Source organism: Hippocampus comes, unplaced genomic scaffold, assembly GCF_001891065.2.
Source record: "Hippocampus comes isolate QL1 unplaced genomic scaffold, H_comes_QL1_v1.1 scaffold104, whole genome shotgun sequence".
NCBI lineage: Eukaryota > Metazoa > Chordata > Actinopteri > Syngnathiformes > Syngnathidae > Hippocampus > Hippocampus comes.
This window is the reverse complement of record NW_017806072.1, coordinates 2,653,525-2,666,190: the sequence shown is the minus strand read 5'-3', so window position 1 is coordinate 2,666,190 and position 12,666 is coordinate 2,653,525. Positions and strand designations below refer to the sequence as shown.

At 40.1% G+C, this 12,666-nt stretch overlaps 1 protein-coding gene across 2 annotated transcripts; it reads left to right on the top strand.

The window, feature by feature from the left end:
- Positions 1-74: 74 nt before the first annotated feature.
- lrrc56 (leucine rich repeat containing 56) lies at positions 75-11,791 on the top strand. 2 transcript variants are annotated; one of them, XM_019893988.1, is made up of 13 exons: positions 75-460; positions 568-672; positions 2,768-2,855; positions 4,281-4,341; positions 4,809-4,905; positions 5,034-5,231; positions 6,766-6,934; positions 7,012-7,218; positions 7,578-7,645; positions 7,907-8,049; positions 9,893-10,074; positions 10,230-10,560; positions 10,811-11,791. In XM_019893988.1, exons 2-13 carry the CDS (start codon positions 577-579, stop codon positions 10,896-10,898), a joined length of 1,728 nt encoding a protein of 575 aa, XP_019749547.1. In that variant the 5' UTR covers positions 75-460; positions 568-576; the 3' UTR covers positions 10,899-11,791. The 2 variants fall into 2 exon arrangements, with proteins under 2 accessions (XP_019749547.1, XP_019749546.1); XM_019893987.1 differs by lacking the exon at positions 75-460 and having other exon boundaries at positions 496-672.
- The last annotated feature ends 875 nt before the right edge of the window (positions 11,792-12,666 follow it).

The following is a 12,666-nucleotide window of genomic DNA, read 5'->3' as shown; positions in this document are numbered from 1 at the left end:
ACCGCCCCGATGTGCACGAGCCGTGGCTGCCCGTCGCGCGCATTTCGCAGGAGCGCGCACAAATAACAGGAAAACGGCCACACCGACTTACACTGTTTTCAGCAAATAATCAATATAAACATAGGAGTGGTTGTCTTTGCATCCAAAGTAAAGCTCCGCGTCGCTTTTAGACAGCGATGAAGCTATGTGTACGGTAATCCTCTTTATTTTTAAATGAGAAAAAAACTGCTAATATGAACTACAATTAATCATGATTCTTTTTAAGATCGATTTGCGTAATTTTTCGTTTCTTACTTCCGTATTTCGGAGTTGGTCTAAACTACATTTCCCATCAAGCCACTGGAACGCCCTTGCCGTATCCAGGAAGGTGAGTGAGTGGTTGTCAAGCAAACAGTTGACAGCCCGAGTGGCGGTCCTTGGGTGAAAAACATGGCTGAATTATCTTTTTCATAAGGCAAAGGTAAAAGTAAAGTGAGGCGCATAATTTCAATTTAGATGATGCTAGCAAACAATAATGGACTCGCGTGTAGTAAACGGGAAATTCGGCCTGGTTCTGGCCGGGTCCAGGTGACTGTGATGGATGAATCAGGCCCCTTCAACCCAGCTCCAGCCATGGAAGTCTGTGATGAAGCGGAAGCAACAGTGGAACTCTATCTGTCCCAGGAGAGGCTGGTAAGGTCACAAAAGACACAAGGATAGATATACTCTCTCTTCATTGGTATTGCAAGTTCAGTGAACTTTACAGAAAGGGTTGATCCAAACACATCCAGTATCTGTGACCATCTAAATTAATACATTGAATTAAATCAATTCCGTTGAATTGTGGTTAGCAAATCTGTTTAACAGTGGAGATGTTATGGGCTTTAATCTTAGATTTGCCATTCCTTTGTGAAGTTTGCATCTTCTCCTCAGGCTTGTGGGCTTTGTTGTTGGGGTATTTGGGCTTGCTCGCACATTCCAAAAACATTAGTGTTAACTTGTTCACGGGTGTGAGTGCGAGTGTGAATGTGAAGGTTCACTGTCACTGCTTGTTTTTCTATATGTGCCGGGAATTGACCATAAGAAAAATCTCCCCGCACATCACCGAACCAATATGTCATCAAATGAATGAAAAATAAACATGATCCCCTCTCACTTTACTCACAAATTGAATTACTTAGTGTGAAATCTGGGCCTGCTTAATTGAACACTAAGCTGATGTTCTCATACACTAAATTATCTTTGTTCGAAACGCCAGAGATCAATGAATACATATACCATAATTAATTGTCAATAATTGTATAGTATGTATCCTACTCATTTGACAACACATATATACATTTTTGAAGTATTTTCATGATAATATTTTATTTTCGTGATTTAATTTTTGTCACAGCGGTTGATTGATTCACACGCCATCCTCACAGTGCAGAGGTGCAGGGTTCGATTCCAGCTCCGCTCTTCCTGTGTGGAGTTTGCATGTTTCTCTGGGTACTCCGGTTTCCTCCCACTTTCCAAAAAAAAAATGCGTTGCAGGTCAATGCAACATTCTAAATTGTCCCTAGGTGTGAGAGTGAGTGTGAATGGTTATTTGTCTGTCTGCCCTGCGATTGGCTGGCAACCAATTCTTATTTGTTTTCAAATCTCGAAATGACCTCGCGCCACCTTACCTCTCTGAGCTCATCCGCCCATACACACCTGCCCGGCGCCTCAGGTCTGCGGACCAGACATTATTAGAAGTACCAAGAACTAAACTGAGGCTCAGAGGGGATCGAGCCTTTTCTGTTGCTGGTCCCTCTCTCTGGAATGACCTCCCACTGAACATTCGGCAAGCCTCCTCACTGCCCATCTTCAAAACTCTCCTCAAAACTCACTTGTATTCTTTAGCATTCGACTCAGCATGATTTAGATTTGTTCTTGGTTTTGCTGTTCGGTGCTTTCTACCGTCTTTATTACCGATTTGTTTTACTGTTTGTTGTATATGTTAAATTGCTCCATGTACAGCACTTTGTATGCAGCGATGGCTGTTTGAAAGTGCTCTATAAATACAGTTGAGTTGAGTTGAGTTGAGGGTGTACCTCGCCTGCTGCCCAAAGACAGCTGGGATAGGCTCCGGCAACTCCCGTGACCCGTGTGAGGATAAGTGGATTAGAAAATGGATGGACGGATGGATACATTTTTGTCACTTTCCAGGTGCATCAGCTGGGCGGGAGGTTAGCACCCTAGTGCCTTCTATTGACAATGTGCCACTGGCTGCTGTAGTTATATTTTTATGGCTGACATCGTGAATATGTTGTATCTATTGTAGATCAAAAGTGTGAATTTCCTCCATGATAATTGACCTTTGCAGTTCTCTTCCTGTGCTAGCTGTTTAATATACTGTAGATCAGGGGTGTCAAACTCATTTTTGTCGCAGGCCACATTGCAGTTACGGTTTGCCTTGGAGGGCTGTTCTGAATTTTGGGAAACCATAAATGTTTAATCACCTCCACATTTACATACACAGTGCACAACTAATTTATGAATAACTAGTTTTAAAATCAAAAGTCAAAAATAATGACTGTTATTGTGGATTACATATGACAATTAGAAATGTTGGTTCGGACTTTAGCAAGCATCATGGAACTTGACATGCTTGATTTCCTTTCGCGGGCCACATAAAATGATGTGGCGCGCCAGATCTGGCCCCCGGGCCTTGACTTTGACACCTGTGCTGTAGATAGAAATCCCGTCTAATTCAAACAATACATAATAGGCAACTGTGCTGAGTTCAATCTGTCCTTCACAGGAATTACTGTGCGGAACAAAAGATCTGTCTCAGGTGACTTCACTGGAAATCTGCGTGGACACTCAAGAAAACAGCCTCGGTAACTTTGGTGAGCTACATAGCACATCTGCAATCTTTAACTACCGTATCGTTCTTTTAGAAAAATACACTTGTAGTATCTCCTGTATATATGTGGGGTTGTTTGTTGTTTTTTTAAGAATAGTCTCCTTGTGTGATAAATATTTATATGTAAAGTTAATATTCAACTATAAAAGTCACACAGTTTTCATAAGTATAATAATATGATGGCCAATGCGGACATTTTTGTAAGTAAAAAAAAAACAAAAAAAACCCCACAAATTCAGTAAGACACAAAAAAGTAGAGCACCTGGCTAGAAATAGACTGATTTTTAGCGCTGATACTAATACTGATCATTCGTAGCCGAGGAGGGCATTAACTGATATTTGGAGCAGATATTCATTTGCAGGAAAAATGAAATTATGTCAAAATTTTGACTAGTACAAACTAAAACACATACCTTTGTTTAAATGGCTTCAAGTAGGGCTGCGCGATATTGGAAAAACATGTGATATGGGTGTTCAATGCCGCGATATAAAAAGTATTGCAATATTTCACATGTATCTAAAGAAATTACATCTTTATTTTCCTCAGAGTTCTTGGTTTTGCTCTTCGGTGCTTTCTACCATCTTTATTACCGACTTGCTTTACTGTTTGTTGTATATGTTGAATTGCTCCATGTACAGCACTTTGTATGCAGCGATGGCTGTTTGAAAGTGCTCTATAAATACACTTGAGTTGAGTTGAGTTGAGTTCCAATAGAATACCATATATATTCTTTCACATGGAACAATAATCAGGCTCAATGTATTCTCATCTAATTAGGTTATTTAGCATTACTAATGCCCGTACTGTTCTCCTATTGGATGCCAATGAACATTTAAGGATGCATCTGATTGGTCAAGGTCAGATAAACGCATTAAATTTCATCATTATTTCAATGCATACTTTTGACATACACATATTGCATGTCCCATTATCGCCATGATATTTTTTCGATATCTATCTTTAAGCTTGTTTTTATGAAGCAGCTTTTCAGATTTTTATGCTGTATAATTTTTTTATTCGCTTTGCCTTGTTTTAAGTTGAAAAAAAAACCAAAATAACTCCATTGTGAGACAAATAAAGGTTTTCTCTCTCAAAACTGCAAGGAGTTCCCAGCCTCAGCAACATCTCTTAGACCGTCACTGAAAATAAAAATTTAAAAAAAAAAAAAGAAAGAAAGAACTCTCTGAGGTTTAAAAAGTTGAAGATAATCTCTTATCAGCGTGCAGATTAAAAAAAAGGCAGATGCCGACATGCAACAAAATGCCAAATATTGGCGCTGATATTTGGCTCGCCTGATAATCAGGCTATCTCTCCACCTGGCTCTCTGGAATTTAACTGAGGGCTTTGTTACGACTCATTAAAAAGGTCATTTTATTTGTCATTTCACGAGCTGATGTCATTCTGTAGGTTCTTACTTGCCCAAGCTGGTGCAGCTCAAAATGAACAACAGTGTCCTCATATCTACACGGTGAGTAAAAATGACACAATACATGAAATTAACTTCCGCCTGCATATCTGCTGACGTCATCGTCTGCAGTATAAACTGCCCTTTGTCCATCCATCCATTTTCTGTTACACTTGTGATCAGTATATACCACGTACCTCAATGATGTAATGAAGTAAATGTACACACATGGTGCTCTATGTTCATCATTTTCAGAATATCTCTTATTAACAGATTTACATTATTTTGTATTTTCAGTTTTGAGTATTCATCACTCTTCTCTTGCTACAGAAACTGAAAATGAACTTCACTGTCAACAGAGTTTCACATAGCTCAAAAAAAAGAAATAGTTGTTTGATTTTTATCAGTGATACGATGAAAAAACATGCAGCAGAAAGTAGTAATGGAACTTGTGGATAAAAACCACTAATACTACAGTATGGCTAAAGTTCAATGTCAAAGTTTTATTTGTCCTGTTTTTATTGCCATAGGAACTTGGGGACCACCTTATCCCACCTACATGTTCTCTGGATGTCTTGTTGCTGCCTGCAAGACTTGGATGGCATTTCGACTCTTTCCTCTCTCAGGGTACTGTTCATAAGTCACAGTTTATTGTCAAAATACTTGTTCATTCAGAACGTGTCTATTAAATCAAAATGTACAAGCAGTTGTATTTGTTGTTGTTTGTTTTTAACATTTTATCTTCTACTTTTCAGGAATTGTACTTAGCCTTTAACAACGTGTCAGACTTGAGTCCGGTTGGCATGCTGGAGAATCTACAAGTGTTAGATCTGGAAGGGAATGATGTGAATGATCTCATCCAGGTTCAGTATCTCAGGTTGTGTGGCAAGCTGCAGACCCTCACCTTGGAGGGAAACCCCGTGTGTCTGCAGCCAAACCCGACTACCACACAAGTAGGCCAATATGTTTTTATACTTTAGCTCAGGGATTCTTAAATGGTGGTATGCGTACAACTTTTGGTATGCTGGCTCTTTCTAGTCGTACGTAAAATAATCACAGAAATTGATTACAAGTAATATATATTTAAAACATGAAATACAATCAATACATTAGAATGAAGCTTGTGGCTACGCATACAGCCTGTTTTATTTAAAAAAAATCCAATATAGTACATTTTTTCCTTTTTAAGTGCAGTACTTTTCTAAAGTAAAGTTCTTAAAAAGTACAATACATTTTCATTTAATCTTTTAAAAGTGAAACAGTTATAGATGTGCAGTTTTGATTTCAATTTAGTGTGCAATACTTTATAACTGGAGCATTAGAGAAGAATTGTATTCATAAAAACGTAATATTTAAGCCAAGTGCCCCGCGACCCTTGTGAGGATAAGCAATCAGTAAATGGATGAATGGATGGATAGATGGATGGATGGATGGACAATGTACCACTTTTTCTGGAATTGAGGTTGTATCATGGTGGCTCTAGGATCTCTTCAATGGCCAGTTAGTACAACTGCACATTTTGCATATGGCAGAGGCATGGTTTTCTCTTTCTGCTGATTTTTAACTGTATGGAACGGGGCCACTGTAAAATAGTTTATTTATGCTCACCAACAGAGAATTAATTAGGAAACTAGGGCAATGTAGGGAAGGGCTGAGCTGAATATGTATTAGGCTTGCGCTTTGTAGCAGCTAAGGGTTTGACTTGGCAACTTGAGTTTGCCAAACTCTTTCCAATGTACAAACAAACAACCGCTCATTTCCTCTCTCCCTAAGCCTCACATTCTCCCGCCGCTTTCATTTTCCCCCTTTGAGTTATTTTCTTTCTCTGCATGGTGTCTCCATAGTTTGGTAGAAGATGAGAAATGTTCAGTTCAAACTTTGATATGATCATTTAAATAATTCTGTTGTAAGTATGCCATCTTTAAACCTTCAACTTGCAGTCACATAGATTTAGTTTACGCATACAGCCTGTTTTATTTTAAAAAATCCAATGTCGTACATTTTTTCCTTTTTAAGTGCAGTACTTTTCTAAAGTAAAGTTCTTAAAAAGTACAATACATTTTCATTTAATCTTTTAAAAGTGAAACAGTTATAGATGTGCAGTTTTGATTTCAATTTAGTGTGCAATACTTTATAACTGGAGCATTAGAGAAGAATTGTATTCATAAAAACGTAATATTTAAGCCAAGTGCCCCGCGACCCTTGTGAGGATAAGCAATCAGTAAATGGATGAATGGATGGATAGATGGATGGATGGATGGACAATGTACCACTTTTTCTGGAATTGAGGTTGTATCATGGTGGCTCCTTGAGTTATTTTCTTTCTCTGCATGGTGTCTCCGTAGTTTGGTAGAAGATGAGAAATGTTCAGTTCAAACTTTGATATGATCATTTAAATAATTCTGTTGTAAGTATGCCATCTTTAAACCTTCAACTTGCAGTCACATAGATTTAGTTTACCTTACTTTCATTTGCTCACCCCACCAGATCGACTTCAATTATCGGGAAACAGTGAGTGAGTTGGTTCCACAGCTGAGTTACCTTGACAATGCAAGAGTGGAGGATGGCAGGTTGGGCTCGAGCAGCACCATGTGGGAAGACTGGGCTATCCTCCGAAATTGCCTCAGGCACCTCTCACCGGCATCGACCGAAGACCGTACGCTTTTGTTTTTGTTGTGAATTAACCTGTTGTTTAAAGGTGTTTTAATGACACACGTGTCATTTTCTATACAGAAACGGAAGCAACCGGTGCATATTGCTGGCCCAGCTCATCCAGGCGTCTTACCTCGAGCCTTCGGCCGCCCTCATCGGCAGGCACAACTGGATCCAGACCTATATCAACAAATTCATCTGGGTTTCTTTCCTCTCCACTGCCCACACCTGATTCTGAAGATTCAGACTTAACTGAAATCAACGAAGACAGCAGTGTCCTCACACATGGTTACATATTCTGATCGTTCACATGAATGTTTACTTACTATAGTCTCTCTCTCTCTCTCTCTCTCTCTCTCTCTCTCTCTCTCTCTCTCTCTCTCTCTCTCTCTTTTTTTCTCTCTCTCTTTATGTATGTATGTATGTATGTATGTATGTATGTATGTATGTATGTATCTCTCTCTCTCTCTCTCTCTCTCTCTCTCTTTCTCTCTATACAGTTCATACACACACACACACATACATATGCTTTTCCTGTTATGGATGTATTTGCTTCTTTTTAGTATTGCCTCATGATGACAAACTCTTTAACAAAGACAATGCAAAAAACAGGATATACATTTTGAAGTATTACATAATCTGTGCAGGAGCTGGTAAGATTGTGTTTTGTGGAAACCCTGTCAAGGCTATACGAGCAAGACGTGAAAAGTTGAAGGTAGGTGGCATGGAATAAAGCTTTGTTGTGAAAGTACATTTTACGATGAGGTCCAGATGAACTACAAATTCAATATTTTTGTTGAGCATTATTTGGGAAGGGAGATATTTACATACATATCTTGTATTAGCGTTCATTAAGTTATATTTGTGCTGTTGCATAACCTCTGCTGTCATGCTTGACTTTTCTTTTTTCTTTTTGTCTCTGCTTACTCAGCCGTCTTGACTCAGTGTATATGTACATGTATTTTTTTCCTCACAGACAGTATGCTGCATGTCTGCTTTTACCCCCCTTGACCAGCCCATTCATGTACCAGAGCATATGCTGAACCCTCCTGACATTGATGGGAAGGAGAGCAATGATGTGCTTGCTGAAGTGAGAACCTGGAGGGAGGAACACTGCAGGTATATAGCTCCCTCTTCATTAGATATGGAAAATAACTAATTTTGACGTCTGATTGTATAAATTCATGGAAATGTAAATAAATATTAGGGGTGGGACTCTTATTCTTCTTTTTCTATTTATTCTATTTTCTTCCGGATGCCCGACACTTTGAGTGTTTTGGCAAACACTTTTGTTGCATTACCACCACCTTTTTTAGCATGCTATAAAGAAGGTGGCTACTGGCGAAAATGCATGACTTCTTCTGCTTTCTTTTAACGGTTGGCAAACTGTGCCTCTGAACTGTCATAGCAATATGGTCGATTTCTTTATTTTGGTAAGCCATTGCACCAGCTCTGATGCATCTGGCAGTGCAATGCACAGGTGTCAAACTCAAGGCCCTGCAGACAATTAAAATGTTTAATTTTTAAAATGTGGGCGGCGCCGGTGGTCCAGTGGTTAGCGCGTCGACCTCACAGTGCAGAGGTACAAGGTTCAATTCCAGCATGTTCTCCCCGGGCCTGCGTGGGTTTTCTCTGGGTACTCCAGTTTCCTCCCACATTCCATAAACATGCACGGCAGGCTGATTGAACACTCCAAATTGTCCCTAGGTGTCAGAGCGTGGATGGTTGTTCGTCCCTGTGTGCCTTGCGGTTGGCTTGCAACCGTTTTAAGGGTGTCCCCCACCTACTGCCCGAAGAGAGCTGGGATAGGCTCCAGCACCCCCCGCGACCCTTGTGAGGATAAGCGGATTGGAAAATGGGTGGATGGATGGATAATTTGGAATGAAATAATCATAATTAACATGTTAAAGTATCACCCGTAATAAATACTGTATGCTAAATTATAGAAAGGCACCATTTTAATCAATAGATTTATTATGAAGGTGAGTGCTTCTAGATTGCAATCTCAGCTCTGTCCTTTCTGTGTGTAGTTTCCATGATTTCCTGTTGCTTGCGTAGGTTTCCCTCAGTTTCTCCGCCTCCTCCCACATTCTCAAAAACATGCATGTGAGATTAATTGAAGACACTAAATTGTCTATGGCTGTAAACGGGAGTTTAAATAATTATAATAAGTCTATGTGCCTTGCAGTTAACTGTCCAGTAGACCCAATCTCTAGCCCAAGGTCAGCTGGGATTGGCCCTAGTTCCCCATGACCCTCATAAGAACAAGCCTTATGGCCAGTGGATGGCTTCAGCTATAGTTAGCCCGTCTGCCTCACAGTTGCACTACATGCTTTCAAATTTACAGTTTAGGGAGGCTTTTTTCTGTTCTGTTATGACTTTGCCCCAGTGCACAGAGCAAGGCCCAAGAAGGGCTTATTGGAAGAGTGTGGTGTGGAAAACTTGACTCATCCAATACCTTTGGGATGAACAGAGATTGTGTTCCAGGCCCTCATGTCCAACTCTTAGCACTCTAGGTGTTCCAATATTTTTTTCACTGTGTGTTATCCAACTCTGTGCATATTAATGACTTTACAATGAAAAGTGATGTCCATCCATCCATACATCCACCCATTATCCGAGCCGCGTATCCTCATGAGGATCGCGGGCGCGCTGGTTCCTCTCCTTGCTGTTTGTGGAGAGTAGGCAGAGTACACCCTGAACCGGTTGCCCACCAATCGCAGGGCACACAGACAAATAGCCATTCACACGCACAATCACAATTAGGGTCAATTGAGAGTCTTCAATCAACCTACCCTGTATGTTTTTAGAATGTGGGAGGAAACCGGAGTACTCTGAGAAAACCTACGCAGGCACGGGGAGAACATGCAGTGACCCCCGCTAAATGTGATATCTCATGTTAAATTAATCAGCTTAAAGTGACTTCTTCTGTACGTACATGACTCACACATGTCTATTCTAGGCATCTCAAAGAAATACAGAGAGATAGACTACCACAGGTACTAGTTGTTCAACATGGCAACGACTATGAACAGGCCGATTATGATGAATGGGAAGGATTTGACACAATGAGCAGCGAGAAAAGTGATGAAGAACATTGTGACCCAAGTCCATCTAATTCATCTCTCGAGTCTAAATGCACAGGTAAAAACACTCAGAATGAACAGACTAATTCTATTTTTTTTAAATAAATAAACATGTTACACCAGAGAGGGTGGCTGAACTTTGTGTGATGCCAAGTTGTAAAATATGACTGACCGAATGCCTAATTTTGCCCGTTTTCTTACTATCATTTTCAGACAAGCTTAAACCCATGTCGGCTGATGTGGATCCCGTTTTCTGTGACAACACACATTTACCTTGCCCTCCTCTAAATTCCAAATCAGCCTCTGGTAGGAAGAAGCCCATAGGAATCCGTGCACATAGGATTCGAATCAACCCAGCCAATTCAGAACAAAAGCTTTCCTGCAGCGAAGGATACAGAGTTGTGAAGGCCACAAGCACTGCACAGACTGACATGCCATTCAAGCAGCAGTTGACAAGGATAAATAAGCCTTGCCCGACATCGCCTTTAAGCATTACCCATCCATATAAATTAAGTAACCTGGGAGGACAGCACAAGGACTTCTGGTAAAACAATATTACTATCATTTGTAAAAGGGCTTCTATTCTTTTTTGTTTGTTTTTTTGCAACTCTCTCTCTCTCTCTCTCTCCACACACACACACACACACACAGTATATATATATCATACAGACACACAAAATCCCGTGAAAATAAGCCTGCTAATGGCAATGGAAATGGAAATGAAGAAAAATGATTGGAAAAACTTTGGCTTCTTAAATTGTGTTTGAATTTAATTTCATCTCTCTGTCTTTCAGTTTAGAGATGGATGTGTACAGCCTCGCAACAAAAGTGAACTGTCCAAGATCCTGGAGGGAGCAGCAGCTTCGAGTGCCCTCAGAGTGAGCACAAATAAAGACTGTCACCAGAATTAGCATAATTAGAAAGTCTGGACGAGAGAGACATTATTTATATGCTTTATTGAAACCTTTCCTCACTGGCGACAATGAAACTTTTTTTTTTGTTTCACTCTTTAGGGCCTACCATAAAGGTGTAAAAACAAAGACGAATCACTTTATTAATAACTGTCTTTGTATTTTACCCTGACTTATTACAGTTGTATCTCTGAATATGACCTCTCAATAGGAATGAATAATGGCATAACGCTAACAAAATGCTGTGCAGCAATGGCAAAACAGTCGGCTTGCAGTTTTGTTTTGACAAATTCTACATATTTTACTTGAAATCGTTTTTTGAATGCAAATTATACATGACAAAATGTGAATGAACAAATCGTGATTGCATTTAAACTCAGGTTTAAGGTAAAAAAAAAAAAAAAGTCAATGTTTTCTACTGGACATATGACTCAGGGTGTGATAGCCTTATGTGCCACTTGAGGGCACTAAGTCTAAAGGATACATTGCAGCAGGCTTGAAGGTAGGAGGTCCTTGTAATTGAAGTTGTTCAAGCTGCCAGTAGCCAGAACACTTTTTTGTGTAAATGGCAATACAAATGTATTCCAAGCTATGCTCATGGAGAAGATGTCATCTTTGGTTAATGCAAAAGGAGTCATCTAAGTCTTATTGCATGGTTCTGCTAAAGTCTGTAATGTGCCCACCCAGGGGAATTGCAAGAGATGGTCAAGTCATGTCAATGCCGTGAATTCAAAAATTTTATTTTCTCTGGCCCCTCTGTCAGTTTTGGCCATTTAGCATTTACTTACAGCACACCTGGTTCCACCTGCAGGTATAGTTTACAGCAGAAAGATAATCGATACTGTACTCTAAATGGTCATGTCAAACCTCAGATTAGTCATTGTCGGTGGTTCGTACTTGTTGAGAGCAAGTCCCTGTGAGATGCCCCTTTGCTTATGTGGGATAGGGAGGTACGAAACCGATCAGAGTAATCATCTAATGGAAGAGTTGCCAGCCCTCAACTGCCACCAGGCACACAATTGCCATTTTTCCTTTCCCTTTCAGGTGGCAAATCTGTTGGTTCGTGGGTGGGATATTGATTCTGCTTGTAACCCTGGCACGTCGGATTTAACAGTAGAACGAACCTCTTTGTACTTTCCTCAAGACACACCAGTTTTTTTTTTTTTCACTTGTTCTCCAATCGGGTACAGCTCATGCAGTTGCAAAGATTATTTGTGTAAAAAATAATCAACACACAATCACAAGCATAGAATAAAATGTAAAAACTATAGAGTGAAGCTGTTGCAGTTGTAGTCTGGGAGCAGCCTCTGCAAAGTGATTACAGCTTAATGGATCTTTAAGCCCAGCTACTTCAAGCGTCTGTTTACCTGTCATTTGAAGATCCAGTACTGTAGAAGAAATTGGGACAGTGCTAATGAGGGATTTGTACCTCTTTTAATGCCTGTTCCTATCTGGAGACAGATTTCAAAAACCGATATGGTCCTTGATCAACAACAATCCCATTGAAGTGCAGCCAACAGAGCTCCGAGAAGAGCTCTCCGGCAAACCTCTTGTCTGAGTAAAGTCCAGTGGTTGTTGTTGGGAACCAGATTTAACCTTTGCACAAAACCTTGGTGTTTTGCTGCTCACAGTGGTGGGTGCACAAATTAATCTGGTTTCTGAATGCCCTCCTCCGAATTGTAGTTTAATGAGTCGAGCATCCTTATGAATTGTTGGATGGACAGTTTGCAGACCACACT